Source organism: Saccostrea echinata, unplaced genomic scaffold (assembly GCF_033153115.1).
Source record: "Saccostrea echinata isolate AGI-Se365-2 ecotype Australia unplaced genomic scaffold, CSIRO_AGI_Sech_v1 ptg000009l, whole genome shotgun sequence".
Lineage (NCBI taxonomy): Eukaryota > Metazoa > Mollusca > Bivalvia > Ostreida > Ostreidae > Saccostrea > Saccostrea echinata.
Window position 1 is genome coordinate 17,693,704 of NW_026889758.1, and position 22,239 is coordinate 17,715,942.

Sequence of the window (22,239 nt, forward strand, 5' to 3'; positions counted from 1 at the left end):
TGCAATTCCAGATGCATTGACATCAATCAATAAAAGAATCTGGAATAAGGAGATAAATTTACTATTTCAGTGATAGACATAATAAGACACAAGTACGAATAACATGAAGAATAAACAACTAGAGTTTGAGCAATACACTTCTTAAAATATTCCAGTCCGAATTTTCTCTGTCAATTTTCTATTTTTTACCGATTAATTTTAATCTAATATTACAAAAATCTGACTGATAGGAACTCTTAAGTATTGATACCCTCAGTTTACTTATATTGCCCTTATTCTGCTGGTATAAAAATTATATGAGGTCAATGATAAAAAGATATTTTATCTGGAATGGATTTTATTTGTGTTTTATTATTTGAAACAATACATGAGCTATAACACACTTAAAATTTGCAAAATGACGCTAAAAACACATAGAACTTTAACTTGCCGAATAATACTGTAAGAATTGAAAAAAAAAATTAGAAAAAAAATGAAAATAAAAATCTAGTCCGAATTTCCTCTGTATCACTATAAAAAACCTATGATGTTTCATATTTTCTTCAAATAGAAAGAAATTAAATTTTAACATTGATATTACATAGTTATTTTGTCCATTTTGAGCAATTTTTGTTTTAAGATGTTGTACTTTTTCGCAATTTCTGTCAAATTAAACCCTGAGTAAAGTCATCCTTAACATTTTTTTTTAATAATAACTCAGTTGTTACAATAAAATTTTGTATTTAAAAAAGGGCAATTTGAAAATACTAGAATCCATGTTTTTTTCCTACATTTACTTTCAACTTCCGTTATGAACTATAAATCTTAAATTCGTTAAGTGCCTGTTGTAATTTATCTCCTTTTTTAGCCGCTGGCATGATTTTACCAGATTCCTCCCATTCCTCCTTCAAATCCCCCTGTATATTGCTTTACATTCAGTTTAAATCGGGATTGATTGTCGGTCGCTTTAATAGACAAAATGCACTGCTATTAAGACCCTTGTGCTCATCAAAGATACTGAAAGATGTAAGTACCATGTTTTTGTTTAGCATTCCCTACAAAACGATTTACATGTATTATGCAGCAGCATGCCATAACTCAGAACGCACAAGGGTTTTTCAAACGAAATGTAGTTTCTACACCTTTGTTTTCCTGTAAAAGTCCTGATTTAAACCCCAAATAAAAAATATTTGGGGGCAAATAAAGACCATTTACTCAAAACATGCTTACAACAATGCATATAAATTAAAAGATATATAGAAAGCACTCTAGCGAGAACGGTGCTCAATTCCAATGAAAGGTTCTGTGAAAATTTTTTAATACCAATGAAAGGTTCTGTGAAAATTTTTTAATACCATATAGATATAATAACATTATGGCTGAAATTCTGCAAAAAGGCGAGCAACTAAGTGCATGCAACAAAGTAAATAATTAATCATGAATATAAAAACTTAAATAAAATGGCAACATTCTTCATATTTTTTGTTTACATCTTTGTTTAATGCAATACAATGTATCTTTATTTCCAAAACCCAAAATGTGCATTTAATTATTCACAAGTGCATGTAAGGAGGTCAAAAAGGTTTTTGAGGTGTATATATATGTTTTGTCTTAAGTTACTCAAACTATAAATTAATAATTTAGCGCGAACTAACTGATATTCGTCTGACAGAAATTATTTACGCTTTGGGATATTATTTCAAATTTCCTATACAGTTCATTGAAATTTGATAGCTTATAATGTTCCAAATTTAACGATTTCGCACAAAGAATATATCTTCTAAGTTGAAATATGATTACTGTAGATCTTCGATGAATCAAATTTCATGATCTAAAAACACTGCTTACAAGAAAGTACATGTAGAAACAGTATTGGTTTCAAGAGTGTAAGGTTTTTTTTTGTTTCCCAATAAAGAAAATGGTATCGTATCATTAAGAAATTCTTAATAAGAATCAATCCTTCGCACATTTCTTATGTCACAAAGAACTAAAATTGTGACAAAAATAATGTTTGCAAAGGATTGAATTTGTGTCAAGGGCACACAATGCGGAGAAATGACTAGAAACATGTTGTCTTTTAATTGTGGTTCTTAAAATCCAGACATCTTTTTACTGTGGCTTTGATTCCGAAAAAAAATATTAAAAATAAAAAATAGGTACCGGTAAAACGCATTTATTGAAAAATTTGCTAAAAATGATAGGTATTTGGATAAGTTCCCAAAAAAAAAAATACTGAAGCAAAGAAAATTCGTATCCTTTGAGTACGGTTTCGTATATATTTTTGATTATTTTATAAGCAGATGTGTACTTTCTAAAGGCTGAAGTACCAAAACGTGCCAAGATTCTGAAAATGATTGATTGATTGCATTTTGTTTAACGTCCCATTTGAGAATTTTCCCTCATATAGAGATACACCAGTGAGATAGATATAGAGATTTATAATATACCGGTGAAGGTCTTCAAATTTAGACTTTTACTCGGCACTCAGGGCCATTGAACAGTGAGGGTCCTACCGTAACATGGGGCCTCGAGCAGTGATCGAGGGTCCTACCGTGACAAGGGGCCTCGGCTTTTAAGGTATCATCTAAAATACTAATGCCGGGAGTTTGGTGAAGGAACAGTCACTACCTATGTTTACGTCTTAGGTTTGACGCGGCGCGGCGAACGATAATCGAACCTGGGCCTACAGATCACGAAGCGAACGCCCTACCGCTAGGCTACCGTGACCGGTTTCTCCATATGGAAACATTTCCGGATTGCTTGCTTTAGGCCATAAAATAATTTCTACGAAATGATCAACTTAAAAAATTGCCATGGTAATATAGACCAATATAGTAAGCAGGGAAAGATGCAAGGTCCTGGAGTAGTCGGAAGAAATGTCTTCCATGTTTTAAAGGAACAAGTGGAATAAAATAATAAAATTAGAATTCAGTCATTGGGAAAAAAAGATCAGTTGTTGAATACATGTATATTTTCGATATTTGAAATACGTCAATTTGGTTCTCAAGGATCTAGTTTTGTCATAAAATTTTCTGCAAATTCAATGAAGGTTGTTTTACGTACATGTACTGCACGTCAGACTTCCAAAAATTCCAGTGGTTTGGTACAGGCTGTCCATGTTAATTATAATTAATAATATGGTACTCTGCCCAGAAACATGGGGTGATAGATAATGGTACTCTGCCGAGAGACATGATGGTGATAGATACACATGTACCATTGCAGATGTACATGTAGAGAATGGTATGGTTCCAATTCGAGTTGGTGAACATTATGGCTAAATGCAAAAATCAGAATCGGTATCCTTCATGATGTAAAGGTTGAGTATGCTGCCCAACTTGTCAAGCAGAGATAAAGGTAAGTAATCAAGAAATTCAAGAACATATAGAAAATATGAACGAGGACTTGCATGGAACTAGTACATGATATCAGTAGTCAGCAAAAATAAAGGTATTCAGATTCATGTTGTAGATGTAAATGTTGGAGAGATGTTACAGAATGAAGAGGAAGAAGTATCAGTATCAGTTCTAAATAAACATCAAGACGTTTTCTCCAGGAGCAATGATGATTTAGATTCTACAGAAACCGTCAAACATATTGTGAAATCACATATGTTCGTGAGGTCAAATTTTCGGGGTTTTATTGAGGAGAAATGTTGAATAGTTATGCATATGAAAATTTACATTTCGTGGTGGTCATGAATTCGTGGGCCTTTTCATACATTGAAAAAAAAAATAAATCCAACAAAAATTAGTGATTTCACAGTAAGTTACTTACTACATATGAAGTTCCTATCAAATTATTACATAAACCTACACATGTATCTCTTAATCAAATCGAGGAAGTAAAATCGTACATTCAAACTCTTTTGAAATAAGATATCATTCGACCTAGTACAAATTCATATGATGTTGCTGTTGTCTTAGTCCACAAGAAAGACGGCACTTTCCGGCTCTGCTTCGACTATCGAATACTAAATCGGAAGACAATAAAATAAAAGGTGCATTTCCACTTCCCAGGATTGAGGAAGCACTGGATGCACTTTATGACGCAAATTTCTTCTCCACCTTAGATTTGGAACAAAGTTTCTATCACAGGCACAGATGAATGGGCAAGATCGCCACAAACATCGATTAGAGTCGGTCCCTTGGGTTTGCATGAGTTTGTACGTATGCCCTTTGGTCTTTGCAATAGCCCTAGGTATTTTTCAATGGTAACAAAAATTTTGAAATCCTTCATTTCTATCTTGATAGCATTCTCGTCTTTTCTTAATCATTCCATGACCAGTGTTAGAACGACTTGAATTTGTATTCAACAAATAAATATCTCACAATCTAAAAATAAAACCGACATAGTGTTATTTTTTTTACCAAAAAAAAAAAATACATTGTACTTACAGGGCTCTAATTGGCAACTAATTTAGTCGCCATGGCGCCTAAAAATTATGATTGGCGCGTAATTTTTTTCAATAAGTCGCCAAATTGGCGTTTTAAATTGACTTGGTGGTTGTCAAATTGCTGAACTATAAAAAGTGTTCATTTTTTTTTTATAAAGAGCAGAAAAGAAGTTTAAAAGTTAGCAATGGACAGGTCTCTATAATGACTACCATCAGTTTTTAAATTGGTGCTTAAGAAAAATTTGCCTGGCGACTAAAGTTTTGCATTGGCGACTAAATATTTTTGATTAGGAGCCAGTTGGCGCCCCAATTTTAGAGGTCAGATAGAGGCCTGACTTAGGTCATGTTGTTAGCGAGAAAGGTGTCAAAGTTAACCCAGAGAAAATTTCTGTGACTGGGTGAAGACTAGAAAATTCCTCAAACAAAAAGAATTACATTCCCTTTTAGGCCTAGCTGGGAATTATCAGAAATTTATAAAAGGGTTTAGTCAGGTTGCCGCTCCTCTTCATGCTGTATTATCTAAACAAGAGAAAAGAAACAAAGGCAAAAAAAAATCACAATACAAATTCCATTCAAACGTGAATGGAATTTAGAGTGCGGCACTGCGTTTGAAAAGCTTAAATAATGTCCCAAACTTCGGTTCCCCTCCCATCCTAGAAATAGGTGCTAATTTCGACTGATTTGGATGTAGTTTTGAGTAAACAGCGAAAATCTAGAGCAGTAATCGCCTATGCGTTAGGCAGCCTCAAACCAGGTGAGAGAAACGTGTTGAATTACAGCTCCAAGAGTTGCTTATTCTGCCTTTTCAAAACAACATCTTGCTCTGCCAGGAAAGACCGCTTGGCAAAGTTCAATTAAACAGAATATTTTTTCTAGGAAATGCGACAAATTGACTAAGATAAAGTGACAATTTGGAATGAAGGTATTTGTTATGTGTCCCTGCATTATGGCATCATCAAATTAGAATACATAGATGTACATGAACTTGTACTGAATTTCGAAAGGCTAGTTTTTCATAGGTTCTTGATAAAATAATTTGTCATGACAAAAGAATTTATTGTTTGCATACCAAAAATAATTAACGCTCCATGCGAGAATCGAACCAAAAAGTTTTCTATCCCTGTTCACTGTACGGTTAACGCATAATACTGAGCTATCATCGCTACTCACAATACGGCAATGAAGCACCGCATTTGGGATTTTTGGGGAAAAGTTAGTTTTTTAAGGTCTCGGTCTTCTCTCCATTTTTTTTTTTAAATAAAATTTAATGATTGCCCATTCCTTTGAATAAAAATGCATACAAATAACGTTTCAAAATTTTGGAGAGATGACCCAGAGATAGCAAATATTTACAAAAACGTGTTTAAAAATGTATTATTTTGTACCAAATGACTGATCTAGCCAATTTTTAAGCTATTTTAGCAAATTAAAAAACGATATCGGAAAAATATTTCCCTTTCCTGTTTTACAGGAACCCGATTTCTCAAAAGAATGTTAACATTTCATGTGACAGATGAATGAAATTTTCAATTTTCAAGTGCGCTCAGATATCTGCCGAATGCCAATTAAATGCGCTCTAATTCTTTTTTAAAGCTTTTTGTGGGCTTATATTTCTGGAAAAAAAATATATACCTTGACCCCTACATTTCTTGGTTGAAGATTACCTGTTGGCTAAAATTGAATAGGAGAAGAGATCAATTATGGAACAGACAAAGTTCGATCAGAAGTGCTCAAGCTAGAAGAATTTGGTTATACATCAGTCCTTTACACTTTTACAATAAATGTAGGCCGTCGAAGAGATTCGTGGGGCCTTTAAAGCTCATTAGCTTCTACTGCAATTGAAAACATAGAGATCCATACCACCTCGCCATTTTTTAACAATTAACTTGGTTAATAACATCAAGATCATAATTACCCCCAAGCACATTTACATAGTATAAAGTTGATCAGCTATTCAGCACAGAACAATCTGGTCTATCACCTACGCTCTCTTTTTGTTAGCAGGCGCGCGCGATAGACATGTAGGTTTCTTTTTTTTCTAGCAAATCTAAAAATTTAATGTTATAGAAATGCAACCAGATGCAAACGTTATAGTCTCACATAGATGCTGGATTATTCATTGTGACTTATTTAATTTTATCTTTAATATAGTATACATGATTCTCATGGGTAAATGAAAAAAAAACCAATAAAGCATTAACAATGCAGTTATTTTTACTAGTGATTAGTCACATTTAAAGTGCGGGAAAATATTGTGTTATTTACGAAAGTGTGAACGATTCACAACTATGTACACGAATAAAACTAAAATTATCATGGAATCTATAAAATTTTATCAACGACTGCCAATTTATTTAATAGGATTTGTAGAATTTATATAATATATTATATTAAAATGACAAGTTTAAAAGGTCCCCTTAAAACTCGAAAAAATATGCATAAGATTACAACAACAACGAAAAATTCCAAAAGAATTAGAGGAAATAAGATACATATGAATGAATATTCTCAGATACAATAGATTTTTTTCTTCGTTTACTTTAAAATTATAAGAATGCCTGACTGCTTTCCAATTTTTTGAATTTTGTTTTCTGAATATTGTTTCCTAGGATACGTAGATAATTTGAAAGCAAACACGAATTGATAGACTTTATTTCTTCATTTAATTTAACAAAATAAGAATTTTTGCGTGCTTGATTTCACTAAGTTTACTTTTTTTAAAATGCTATCTTTCTGTGGAAAAATTATATTTTAGAAAACTGAACTAGAAATTGTCTCAAGTAACCATAATATTTGATGGTTTAATAAAACTGCATTTACTGAAAGTTTTTTTTCTAAGAAAATTACGATACTTATTCTAGGCAATCAAAAATATGGAAATTTTCACTATTCATAATTCAACAATTAACAGTAGACCAGACAACAATTCCTTTTTAGATTTTTATTTCAATACGATATATTTATTATTAGATTTATATCGTAAAATAATATTTCAAAAAAGTCAAAACTAATTATAGAAACTATTATAAAAATACCGATAACTTCTCTAATTTTCAAGATCCGAAATATTTTCGGAGAATCGTGGTAGGGATAATTGATGTCGACTGTATTTAGCAGCAGTGATCTTTCCATATAAATATAGGTTCCAGTGCTTGTTTGCAACAGATTTTTCTTAAACTCGAGTTCCTTATTTTTTGTAATTTTCAAAAGACACAAGGCTTGCTGAGTAAATCAAAATCGTCTTAGTGTTTCATAACATGTTTGGAACAAGACAAATGCGCGGGAGTAATGAAACACAGTTGATGATAAAAAAAAAAAAAATTGATTTCTAAGAGCCAAGCCTGTAAGAAATTAATTACAAGTCAAGGAGACATCTTTCAAGATCGATCTTCTAAACATCGAAGTTTTCTACCCAGCACGTTCATATTTTCTGAGAAATATGGTAGATCATAAACGAAAGGTAGCCATGTTATTTATGCCTTCCATATGATAAGAATGAAAATTTAAAACATATTATTTCCCGCAGCTCCGTTATTTTTCAGTATGAATAGATATGTTTTCCTTTACAAATTACGGCGTGCACAAACACTTGCAGCATCTTAACAGTGATAGTGATCACGTGATAGATCCATACATTAACTATTGGCTAAACACCGCTAGATCCCAAAAACCTGAGACAAAGCATGAATTACATAACATCCGTTGACTCCGAAACTCGAGTTATACATTACACATTCTACAATAGCTAAATTCTAAACACAGAAATGGAAAAATACATATGAATGCATAAACATATTATTTCCAATAAAATTACAATATTTTCTGTTTGTTTTTATGTTGTTTAATGTCCCTCTTGAGAATTTTTCACTCATATGGAGACGCCACCACTTGCCGGTGGAGGGCTGCAAATTTTAACCTATGCTCGGCACTCATGGCAATTTAGCAGTGAGGGATCTTTTTTGTGTCAACACCTACTGCGACACGGGACCTCAGTTTATACAGCCTCATCCGAAGGACTGGTTTCCACGTCCCGCAGTGGATCAACACCTTACTCCGCGACTCTAGAGCAGACGCTCTAACCACTGCGCCACCAATATTTTCTGAGATCCGATGTAAAGACTTTCTTATTATAGAAAACATTAAGAATTTTGCGAATTTAATAACAAGATCCATTTTTCTGGCCAATCATTATTTGCGCTCATTCATGAATCCCGCCCTGATATGACTTCAAACAATTCAGATAAACATATACCCTAATAATTGAATACTAGGCTTAAAGGATTTCCATTGTGAAAATAAAATAAAATTTTGAGCTTTTGTTGTGATTCGGGTCAGTTACATCTGAAAATTACATCTGAATAGTGATTTATGGGAATTTGGCAGAAATATATATGGAAAGGTTTATGAAAAGCACAGTAAACTTCCAGTGCGGTATATAAATATAATGATTTTTTTTTTTACAAGACATCCTCAAAATATACATACATTTATAAATGAATGCCTCGATTTACATAAAGAGATTAAAACACTTTTGTCAAAAATAAAATATTTCAAAATACACTGTATAGGCAGATCTTATAAATTTCTGAACGATATGTTTGAAATAAATATTTTTTCCATAACTATGTAGCTGTAAAAGACCTATTTATAGAACTTTTTCTTCTGAATTCTTCTGCTTAAGTTTCTTAACCTTAACTTGCTTAAAGTTACGTGTTGAGACTAAAATTGGACTTAGGTCCTACTTAAGAGCGGTTTTAGCCTTAAAACCCTTTATATGGTCATTACTGACAAAATATCTGAAAATGTTGTCGTTGTTTTTTTCTCAGGAAACTAGACATAACTGATCACCACATCTACATCTTAAAACGTGTTGAATAACATCGTTTTCATCATCGTGTTGGTTTCATTGTAAGGTTTTCAATTCTAAAAATTCTTCAGCGGATTCTTTTCTTTCTTTATTCATTTAAGAATGGAGATAACAAGTTTGTGACTGTGTTGCTAGAAAAAGGTGCTTTCCAACAAAAAATATTATTATAAGATAGTTCAATCACTCTTTTCATGGATGAAATGTTTTGCACAAGTTAGAAAATTTTTACGGTGGCTGGTATATGACATGATATGAGATTTTTGATGAATTCGTGGCCACGAAATAAAAAATATAGATTTGGTTTGTTCTTGATAACTACATGTGTGTGCAGATTACAGGGGCAACGTTTTATAGTGAACATTGTTCACACATTGATGTACACAAAAATACATTCCATAAAGTTTATTAATTAATATTTATTACAAGATATTGTAAGGAGCAGAGGGTCGTTTTTTCTGTTTTCCTAAGTGAACATTAATATTTGATACGAGGCATTGCAGATAGTTTTCTTAATTACGTGAAGACATTCGTGTTTTAGGTGAATTTCAGGTATATTCCTCTTCGTTAAATGCAACAGACTGTAAGTCACTACTTTGCACAAGGAAATTCGGGAAGCTCGTGCAAGATGCCGAAGAGAAAAGATACGGAGAAGGAAAGTGCGCAAAATGATGAGGTGTCAAATAAAGAGTTAAAGGAACTTTTCTCTAATCTAATACAGAAGTTGGAGAGTTCAATGAACGAGAGGCTTACTGCGCTTGACAAAAAAGTTGAGGAAACGCTGATCGTTATTAAGGAGGAGATAACTGATATGAAAACAGCGCTTCAAAACCAAGATGACCGATTAACTGATTTAGAAACGCTAAACACAGAGGTTATACAACCCCAAAGTAAAAAGGTAAGCCTTCTTGAGGCTTCTTTAAAAGAACTGCAAGATCATATTACATACCAAGAGTTAAGATCTCGGAAATACAACCTCTTATTTTATGGCATTCCTAAAGCAGAGAATGAAGTTTCAAACGAGGTTATTGTGAACTTTTTGAGTGAAAAATTGGGCATGTCAACAGCAGAGTCTATAATGATTAAAAACGCTCATAGGGTTCCAAAAAACCCCAACAGCAGTTACAAACCTGGAGCACCAGAAGCAGTCATTGTTAAATTCGTTCTTATGGAGGACCGTAATATAATACTAAATCATGCCAGAAACACTACCTTACCGAAAGGCTATGCAATACGAACAGATCTACCCGTGCATTTGAAGAGAAAGAGGGGAGAACTGGCTCAAAAGGCATATGAACTCAGGAAATCAGGAATGAAGACGAGAATCCGTGAAACGAAAGACGATGTGATTCTGGAGTATCGACAAAAAGGAGAAAAAGAATGGCTCGCTTTTAGTGATTCCTTCTAATTGATCTAGATAAGAACAAGATTATTTGCAGGAGATGACAGGTTGTAGGAGTATGATATGGTGAAGGTTTTGTATATCTGTAAAGTGCTGAGTTATGCTACAGTTGGTATCGTGTTGTTTACTTGTCAAATAATAAGTATGTTTTAGATGCTATTAGAAAGATATACTAAGGTATGCTGCAGATGTTTAAAAGTAAAATACCAGTGTTTTGAGCTTTGGATGATATCTGTAAAATTCAGAGTTATGCCTTAGTTGTTAATAACTTGTAAAATATTGAGAATTTTTGGTATCGTTATCTATGAACTACTGTGTTATGTCATAGTTGATAACTTGTAACATATCTAGTATGTCTCAGGATATATATTTGTTTGGCAGCTTATGGTTTGCTGTATAAATTACATGGGGACATATTGGTTTTTTCTTTTTAATGTAATAAATACCTAAATTTCAACAAAGATTACTGGTAGAAGTTCATAGAGGAGCTTGTATTTATTATTATTTTTTCTCTGAGAGAACTACGGTTCACTATCTTATTTAGGTGGCTAAGTTAAATTAAAAAGACCCAATGCGATGTAATACATGAATTTTCTTGATTTGTTTTGTTACCATACAGGAAGTATTTTTCATTTTTGATATATGTGTGAAAGAATGGAGAGTATGCAACATGCATATTTTTTTGCCTTTATTCAACTGTGTAGTGTAATCTATGACTAAGTTAAAAATTACTTCTGTAAACTGCAGAGGTTTACATGATTCTATGAAAAGAAAGGATGTCCTGAACTATTTAAGAAATTTTAAATCATCTATCTATTGTTTACAAGACATCCACTGTACAGAATTAGAGAAAAATTCAGTTTATGCCCAATGGGGTAATGACATACTCATCAGCTCAGGAAAATCAGATGCAAGAGGGACTTTAACCCTTTTTAATAACACAAATGAAATAAAAATTTCTAAAGTTTATAGTGATAATGAGGGGAATTTCATTATATCAAATATAATGGTAGATAACAAGTATTCAATCACTTTGGTTAATTTATATGGTCACAATAAAGATAATCCTAAATTTTATGCAGAAATAAGTGATATAATGGATGATTTTTTTGATACTGACTTTATAATTATGTGTGGAGACTGGAATGTAGTACAAGATTACCAGTTAGACTGTTACAATTATGTTAGAGAAAACAATCCCAAAAATAAACTTGAAATTGAAAAATTAAAATCAAAATTCAATTTAGTAGATCCTTGGAGAATAAAAAACCCAGATGCTAAAAAATATACATGGAGTAGGAAGAACCCAGTAAAACAGGCTAGACTTGACTTTTTTTTAGTATCAGAGGAACTCTTATCAATTATAAATGATGTTCACATGATGCCAGGCTATAGGACTGATCACTCTATCATAGAATTAGATATTACTATTAATGAATTTAAACGTGGAAAGGGATTCTGGCGTTTTAACAATTCCTTATTGAGAAACAAAGAATTTGTGACAAATGTTAAAAAAATTATAAGGGAAACAGATAATGAATATCGTATTGATGAATCAATGTTAGGAATACCAGGTAATCTTTTTCTTGATGTTCTATTAATGAAAATAAGGGATATGACAATACAATTATCTGCAAATGTGACCCGAGAAAGGAGGGATCATAAAGCAAAGATTGGAAATCAACTTAGAATTTTACATGATATGTATAATAATTACCCTTTGTCAATTTATCTAGATATGATAAGTGACCTTGAGACAGAATTAGAGGAAATTAGAAAATATGAATTGAAGGGGCTATTGTTAAGAAGTCATTGTAAATGGATAGAAGATGGGGAGAAACCTACAAAATATTTTTGTGCCTTAGAAAAAAGAAATTATGTCAATAAAAATATTAGCAATTTAATCAATAATGATGATAAATATGTAAATAAGCAAGCAGATATCTTAGAAGAAGTAAGGAACTTTTACAAAAAATTATATGAAAATAAAGATCAGGAGCTTGATGATGTAAATCTTGAAGACTTATTCCAAAACTTTGAGGTTCCTAAGATAAATAATGATATGAAGAACATTTTAAATGCTGAAATTACAAAACAAGAAATACTTCAAGCTCTTAAAAATTTTATTCAATTTATTCACTCAAAAACCATGTAAATGGTTACATGAGGTACATAAACGTATAAAACATATATACATATAATACAGTGGGTCAAGCAAAAGGTGAGATTAATTAAGCTAGCTAGGGAGAACAGACCATACTATTAATCTTAGTAATAAATGTACATAATTTTTTCAAAGAATCAGCATCATTTTGGCACATAACTTCACAAAACTTCATAGTGTTTGGCTTAGAACAAAATTTTGGGTTCAAAAAAATTTTCCTCGCTTGATTTAAAGCACTACATTCTAAAATATAATGATATTCATCTCCTATTTGATTACTATCACATAAGCTACAGAATCTTTCACTTCTTTGAGTACCATTCCATCTACCTGTTTCAATTGGAAGGTGGTGGTTTGTGGTTCTAAATTTAACTAAAGTTTTTCTAAATTTACATGATAACAGTGTTAAATATTTTTCGCACTCAAAATTGGTTTTAAAAATTCTATAATTTAAACTTTTTGAAGATTCTTGAACTTCACTATTCCACTTTTGAATATATTGATCTTTTAATCTTTGTTTGACTGTAGCAGTTATCCATTCTACATTATAGAAATATTGCTCATACCATATATTTGATAAACCACATCTGTCAAAAATATTTTGTACAAATGAAATCCAGGAGTTTATCATTTCTCCTTTAAGAACGACAAAACACCTGGAACTGATGGTTTTACAGCAGAATTTTTCAATTTTTTTTGGACAGATATTAATTCATATATTCTCAAATCCTTTAATTACAGCTATGAAGTAGGTCAATTATCTTATACTCAGATGCTTGGAATTATTTCTATTCTACCAAAAGGCAATAAGCCAAGGGAACAATTAAAAAATTGGCGACCAATTACATTATTGAACATTACATATAAACTCTTATCTAGTGTCTTAGCAAATCGAATGAAACCAATTCTGTCAAAAGTAATACATGAAAATCAAAAAGAGTTTCTTGCTGGTAGATATATTGGTGAAAACTCAAGGTTATTATATGACATCATACATTATTGTAAAGAGAATGATCATTCAGGTCTTGTTTTATTGACTGACTTTGAGAAAGCATTTGACTCTATTTCTTGGAGATTTATTTTTAAAGTACTCAGATTTTTTCATTTTGGTGAGAATTTTTTAAAATGGATAAAGATTTTGTTTAGAGAACCTAAGTTATGTGTTATTCAAAATGGTATTTTTTCTGAATTTTTCCAAATGGGACGAGGTTGTAGGCAAAGTGACCCAATTTCACCTTACTTGTTCCTACTATGTGCAGAAATAATGGGAATTATGATTAGAAATAATAAATTAATAAAGGGCATTGTTATTGAAGATAAAGAATATAAACTACTACAATATGCTGATGATACAGTTTTATTAATGGATGGTTCAGAGGACTCAATTAGATCAGCTTTGTCTTTAGTCAATCAGTATTCCAAATTCTCTGGACTGAAGCCAAATTATGATAAAACTCAATGTATTAGGATTGGATATACTGTTCATACTGATGATAACTTGTGTGATAAATATCAAAACTTGATGTGGTCACAGGAACCATTTACAGTGTTAGGTATAGCATACTGTGTAGATCTAGACACAAACACTATGTTTGATTTGAATTTTTGCCAAAGATTGACTCTGTCAAAAAGCTTATATCATCATGGTCTAGAAGACATTTATCAACGGCAGGTCGTATAACAGTAGTAAAAACCTTGCTTTTACCTAAATTTAGTATGTCAGTAAATCATGAAATAACCACAGCATAACATAATAAAGCACCATCTTCACATGAAATAACCACAGCATAACATAATAAAGCACCATCTTCACATAAAATAACCACAGCATAACATAATAAAGCACCATCTTCTCATGAAATAACCACATAAGGCAGCCATGGCGTTCCATAGAGAATGATTCATTGATATGGTGTTGAATTCAATGAAATAGCTTAAAGTTACAAAGTTTTAGTATTTGAAGTGAAATGTGTATTCATTAAATACTATTTCAAGAATGTTTATAATGAATTATAATTGCTTAGTACAGAACTTTGTTTGTTCACAGTGGTTAAAAAGCTGTTAAAATGACTTTAATATGATTTTATGCATACGATTTTTAACAGATTTGTTTATATTTATATCAATCAAAAACCTTTTTGCCTTGTTAAAATTCAAAAGTTCTGTATGTTGATATATACATATTATGTATAATGCATTAAGGAAAACATCTTTGTTGTTGCAATTTGTTTTTACGGTATATGCTATTTTGACTGCTGTAAAACACACAAAGTTGGAAAGACAATGCTGAAACCGTTTCGTATTATTTTTCTTTACAAACACACTTTATACTAGAAAAATATCGTTGCCAAGAGTGTTTATTTAGTTCTGGCGAATTTTATTTCGTGGCCACGAATTAAATATTAAATTTCATAACACGTCCTTTACCGTCAGGTAAATTTTCTATAAAGAAATATTTCAGTGTTCAACTTCTTCATGGGTTTGGGTGATCTATGTAGCATTATTTGAACACGTTGGAAAATCAGTTTGACATGTTAAAGCCCAGCTGTTCTTGGGAAAAGATTCACTCTGCTTCATTCATATAAAATGCTTTGGAATTGGATTAATTTAATGGTAAAGGTTTCTGATACAATGTAACAAAGAGCTCACAGAAGTTCACTTATTTAATAAGGCACAATTTTGAAACGAGGAATTTAATCATCCTCTTATCAAAGATGCTTTGTGCCTTGCATCTTTGGTTGACTATTGGTCCGGTGGATTGGAGAAGAAAACAGTACTAATATTATGAAAAAGACATTCCTTCCTCTTAATAGTGGTTAAAAGTCAATGTGTAGGAACTAGGAATAGATAGATGAAATATATGGAGATAACGAACAGTATTCAAGCTCAAAAGTCCATTATACAATACAAAATAGGAGCAGAGCAAACACGGACCTCCAAACATCAGAGGTGGGATCAGGTGCCATGGAGGAGTGAGCATCCCCTGCCGACCGTTCACACCCGCCGTGTGCTCCTTGTCATGATCGGGAAATAACGGAAAAATCCGTCGACAATTCAGTGTGTAAATAATGGCCTAACAATAAGTATGAAAAACGTCAGTCACCATTTGACTCAATGATAAATTGTATTTGCTGACAAGGTCATTGTATCGACCATAGAACTTACGAAATGATGACTTTAAACGAGACAGCTGATATTCTTGTTTCATCAACTTATTTGTCAATAATTTACCTCGTTTTAGAAATTGTACATACGTAGAGCATGCTCTTGCGTATCGAATCAACTGAGAGATATATACCCCGTATGCAGGTGATGAAGGTATATTGCTGCATAAGTAAGGGAAGTTGACGATTGAAAAGTTAAAGTCATCACGTTTATCATAAAGCTTGGTTGTTAGATTACCATTAACGTCTTTTTCAAGTAAAATATCCAAATATGAAACAGATGTGTCAGACTCTGTGGTATCTTTTATCTCAAGTTCACCAGGATATATCGTATCGACATAAGAATGAAAATAGCCATTGTTAATTGACAATACGTCGTCGATGTATCTAAATGTCGAGTTGAACGCCACAGCAAGTGTTTTCTTCTTTTCACGTACAAGATTTTGGACAAATTCTGCTTCATGTGCTAGATGTGAATAATGAATGCAGAAATAAAGACCGTTATTAGTATCGTGTTATTAAAATCAATGGATTTTAACAATAGATACTGTGAACGGGTATTGTATTACATTCACAAGAGTATATAAAATGTTCCCTCGCATCGAAAATTCAATTAACAGAACTACACCTGAGTATCTTAGTCGTTATCCTACCAGGGGTGTGCAATATTAGTCTTCGAGTTAGCAGGGTATGTAAAGAATATTCTTTAAGAAATTTTATTAGACTTTTAATTTGTCAAGACATATTATGCAATAAGTAAGATATATATATATATATATATATATATATATATATATATATATATATATATATATATATATATATATATATATATATATATATATATATATATATATAATTTATTTATTTATTTGAAAAAATGTTGTTTTTTCCGAATAAAGGATGTCTGCTTGCCTTGATTACACAATCAATGAAACAATGAAGTCTTGGAATGAAAGCAATCAAGGGACAGAGGAGGATGAGAGAAATTTGATATCAGCCCTTGTAGGCTTTCTAATCGGAGGGACTGCCTTCATCCTGAACACCCTAGTCTTCATAACTCTTATCGTCAGCAAAGAACTCCGGCAAAACACACACCTCAATTTGGTCCTTTGTCTGTCCCACAGTGATCTTGTTCTTGGATTGAGTATGTGTGTTGGTGGAATCCGACTGTTTACTCCACAGTGGGCTACCTATTACGTACCGTGCGTCATGACTAGTGTACTGTTTATCAGTGGTATCACACTTTCGTTTTGCCAAACTTTTCTCATCAGTTTTCATCGTTTCTTGAAGATATCGACAACAGACTTGGATAAAAAATTACTGCAGAACAATCGGAAGTATGTAGTTTACATTCTTTTCTGGTTGGTTGTTCTTGGTTTTAATCTATCTATGGTTCAAATACGTCACGTGGCAGAAAAATTACCATTTTGCAAGTTTAAGTGTGTATTTGGCAATCGTTACCCCATCATGGCAATTTATTTTCAGAGTACAACAATATCACTGTTGTCATTAACAATTTTATTTTACTGTTTAACGATTTGTCGAATGCGTCAACGATACAGAAGAACTTTCGCTTGGCATGCTCATCAAAGTACAACGGTGTCAAATATTTCCAACCAAGTCGGAACCACATCGAACTCAGGAGGCGATCAGCTGACTAAAAAAATGAATCAGAAATTGTTTGGATCTATGAAGCTTATTGGAATTATCATTGCTGCGCTTTTATTGTGTACTGGACCTATGGTTATTGCTTCTTTCTTTGAATCTCTAACACAGAGACAGCTCTTTATTGTCGCTACACTTTCCTGCTTCAACTCCGTTGTTAACCCTTTTATATATGCATTTAATATGGAAAAACTAAGGCGAGAATGGAAAGCTATCTGGCACATGATTAAGACATTTTGAGTCATTACGTTTGTTGTAAGCTTTTTTTTTTTTTTATCTGAACATCATCTCTGATCTCTCATTTTCTCATAATTATTTTATATCGGATTTTAATCCGATATAATTGTTGCACGTACGCGTTATGAAAGTTTTCACATGTATCACACATTAGAAATTTTCGATATGCGAGAACTAGCATATTACTTCGAGAAACTGTTTTCAACATGTAAGATTAAGATATTTATTGTCTGTTGCATGTCGTTACCTGGTGCTTATTTGCACCACTTTATTGTAATGAATTAAATCTTGCCTATGGCGAATTTAGAAATTTCATTGTATGATGTATGTTTCATTGTATTTCATTGTTCTCACAATAAATGTTGAAATCATATTGTGTTCAGGATAAACCTTTGTTGTCACTACTTCTTGATAAATACACTGTTGCTGCCAATGGTCTAGATGTAGTTTCTCATTAAAAAGAATCATAGGCTTATTATTGTGAGTGAATTCATATCTAGATCCATTAGGCCAATTCTCCTAAGACCACAAGTCTAAGAGATTTTTTTAATCATGAAAATAAGATCTGAGGATTTGTCATGAACGCATTTCCTTTGATTAGTAAGAATTGACATTGCAGCCGAGGTGAACATTGACAACGTCAGCGACTATTCAGAATAGGCTGTTACTGGTTCAAACGCTAATAAAGTATCTATATAATTGATTTTGAAAATAATTTGAGAAAGTAATTCGAGAATATAGTTTTCAGAGACATTGAAGATAACAAAGAGAAGGGTATAGTGGAAAATTGTCATTCTACAGCCAAGTAATAAGTTCACAATATTTAAACAAACTGGAAATTCAGCCACATTTAATTTTTTTCATTTCCAAAAAGCTTCATTCTTTTTTGACTTAATTAAGAAGTTCTAGGCGCCGACAAATTACAAACAGCGGTTGGCAGATATTGTAATCCAATTATTCCAAGGGATGAAAGATATTGTATTAGATGTTAAACTGATGTTATTATTATGTCCACTTTGTAAACAACTGCGAAGTGAATATTGTACACTTTTTAACCATAAATTTATATCTTATAAAATTCTTAATCCAGCAGATACTAAATCAACAAGACATATTTGTAACTTCATACGCGATGCATTTAACATAAGAAAATCTATGTGACTTAATATTTGTATATTGTACGTATGACTTGTGCCACATGTGGTTTTTGTCAATAAATGAATTTTAAAGATATTCTCATACTCCTAATCTCGTTTATTTTTTATTTCCAATTTCTGGCCTATGTATCAATTTTCAAGTCTAATATAATTGTTTTGAGTATTCTTTTTTTGGAAACCAATTTTTTTTTTTGCTAAGTATGCTTACTAAGGTCACACCTTGTATATATCCTCGGAGGTCCATGAGTCGTTACCATAATTTGATCGGGACTGTTTGTAAATAAATTTGAAATGCTGTTTCATTTCGTAAATCATACCTTAATTAAACATGTTCTTTTCTTTGCAGTAAAGTGGTCAAATAAAAAAAAATCACGCCTTATTGATTGTTTTCATCTCGTTTAAGTTACCGATGTTTACCCGGCGACATTTTGAAAAGCAGGTCCTAGGGTCGTGACGTCAGCGGAAATTGAAGTAAAAAGGCCAAGAGAATGAATATATGCGTTTTTCATTTTTCAACTGAAAGTTAATTGTGTGTCAACACTTTTTAAAGACAAATTATTACAATCTTTACAATGAATTAATTTTTTTCAGTTTAACAATTAAAAACTTATATAACTAAGTTGAATTTAACACTGTCAAATTCAATAAACAGCAGCAACAGTAGTAATATGTTACTCTGCATTACAATGTGGGCAAAAGAATTGATCATTCCTTCGCACAACACGTATTGGAGAACAATAAATCAAGTGAACCCAATGACTGCACTTGTCACATTGCGCCCACTTCACAAATACAAGGGAAATGCATCTCTTCAGCTCATCTGGCTGGAACTTCTTGCAAATGCAGCAAAGTTTAGAAGGATCCATCTCAACATCACTGTCAGAGTCTGAACTGTTTTGGAGATCCTCTGAGACAGTCAGATTCATTGTTGATGGGCCAGGTATGTCATCAAGATGTGCATTTTTCTTTAAACTTGTCCTCTGATGCTTCTTACTCCCTATGTCTTTCTCTTGTTTCCTTTGACTATTTGCATGATCTTTCATTCGCTGATACACGCTTTCTGAGATTTCTCTCCCTGAAACAATCTTGCTCATTGTTTTCCTCACTTTCATTTCTCCAGCACTCTTTTTTTCCTTCAGATGGTTTTCTTTCTGTTGTAACTTTACCACATAATTTTCTACATTTTCTTCCTTTTTTTGCTCAAATCCTCTTTCATTCTCTTGGCTTTCATTTCTAATATCAGTGGCCAGGCCCTTGAAAACTTCTGCTGGTACCAAATACCTCGAAGGAACCGCATCTTTGCAAAGGGGGTAAATGCCAGTGCGACGAAATCCTGACTGGATGTTTTCAGGAGACAGTGCTTTTGTATATGCCTTGCATGCGACTTCACAAATGTTATACCTGGTAATTGTTGCTGCTGTTTCCCTTATTAACTTGTGACACTGATTATTATAAATGTTTTGAAATGGTCCGTAGCAGGCAACATCCATTGGCTGCAAGACATGGCTTGTATGGGCTGGAAGAATAAAGATGATTATCCCCTTCTGACTTGCCCACTCTACCAGTTCCACTGACACATGGGACTTGTGTCCATCCAAAAGGAGTAAGATCTGTCCTTCATCTCGTGGAACAAACTTCAGGAAGTGGTGTTCCAGATAGTGTCGGAAGATTAGACCGTTTGACCACCCAGTTTCGCTTACTGTGCCACTAGCCCCAGGGGATGCTCCACTCAACAGCTCTGGCATCATCCGTTTGCCAGGAAAGACGAAAAAAGGTGGTATAGAGACACCACTTGCACTGCCTCCACCGAGAATAGTGATGGTCTTTCCACGACCTGATGTTACTGACTGGGGACAGTAAGCAGAATCTCCGACCACGGCTGGTGGTTTGTGGTCAACAGAAATACCCTTTTCGTCAACATTGAAAATGAGATGAGGCTTTCCATACAGATCATGTTTAGAGAGAGTGTTGCAAAGATTTTCAAAGTATTTGGACACAGTTTCACTTGAAGCCATCTTTGCTCTTACGTGCTCTAACCCTCGTGGCTTCAAAACTTTAAGTTCAGGCCATCGCTTTAAAAAACATCTCATCCACTTCATAGAAAATGGCTTGTCAGGGGTCCTCTTACCCACAAAAAATGCGTAATCTGTTGCAATATTTATGCATTCCTGTCTGGTATACCCATAACCAAAGGATGCCATTGTTTTAAAATGATTGACTAGATTGGCCTCTTCAAGGTTGTCTAGAACTGGAGTTTTACCAAAAACAGCAGTTTCTGGGTCAACTTTTAGCAGAACCCTGTCCCTTAGTGTTGTATCTGGCACCCGAAAAATTTTTGAAGCTTTTCTAACTGACATTTTCTTTTCTTTAACCATTTGATATGCATTTGTCATTTGTGTTGGAGAATAAAGTCTATAATTTCTTTTGTGAGGCTTGGGACTTTTCTACAATAGCAAACAAACAAATCCATCGTCGAAAAAAAATGTCTAAGGAACAATACAACTTGAATGGAAAAATTAACTTTGTTTGGCCTATCAAATTCCAATGTAGTCATGTGACTTCAATTGATATAATGTAAACAAAGCGTACAGTAGCACTGACACAGTCAATATAGGTCGTAATTTTAAAAAAAATGGACTTTATTGTCATACTTATTTGGTAATAATGGATTTGACAGTAAATCAGCTAAAATTTTGTTTCATACTAATTTTTTTTACCTGTTTTGACCTCATTGTCGTCTGCAGTTGTAAATATGACGTAATCGATCGTAGTAAAATTTTTCTCACGGTGTGCGCAACCGCAGACAAAATCTCGCGAGATACGCGAGGAAAATAGAAGGGACACGACGAGTGGGGTCTGTCAGCTAACATCCGCAACTGTACTCGGCAGTGCTGGTACCGGACATCCATGACTGTACCTGCTCACTAATATCAAAAACGGAATGTCAGAGCAAGATTTCCCGGATTGTTCTACATATTAAACTATATGTTGTTAATTATGTATGGATTGTTTTTTAATGAAAAATACGAAATGTGTTAGAATAAAGAAAGAAAATTTCTGATTTTAAATAAATCTATTTTATGGAAGGCTGTAATCGCCAAAACGGTAACGATAACTGGCTTAGTGAATATATCGCGGAAAATATATGTAAACTTGACTATGCCTAAATTTTGTATATCTATGACTGTATACCTGTGCCTGATATACA

General features: G+C 32.9%; 2 protein-coding genes across 2 annotated transcripts; one reads left to right on the forward strand and one right to left on the reverse strand.

The window, feature by feature from the left end:
- Window positions 1-16,872: 16,872 nt before the first annotated feature.
- Window positions 16,873-17,877, forward strand: LOC133183396 (octopamine receptor beta-1R-like). The gene has a single exon (XM_061318358.1). It carries the CDS (start codon window positions 16,873-16,875, stop codon window positions 17,875-17,877), a length of 1,005 nt encoding a protein of 334 aa, XP_061174342.1.
- A 1,825-nt stretch (window positions 17,878-19,702) lies between these two features.
- On the reverse strand, window positions 19,703-21,872 carry LOC133182479 (uncharacterized). The gene is made up of 2 exons (XM_061317325.1): window positions 21,749-21,872; window positions 19,703-21,475 (listed from the first exon to the last, which is right to left on the reverse strand). The coding sequence occupies exons 1-2, from the start codon at window positions 21,761-21,763 to the stop codon at window positions 19,703-19,705; spliced, it is 1,788 nt and encodes a 595-aa protein (XP_061173309.1). The 5' UTR covers window positions 21,764-21,872.
- Window positions 21,873-22,239: the final 367 nt, after the last annotated feature.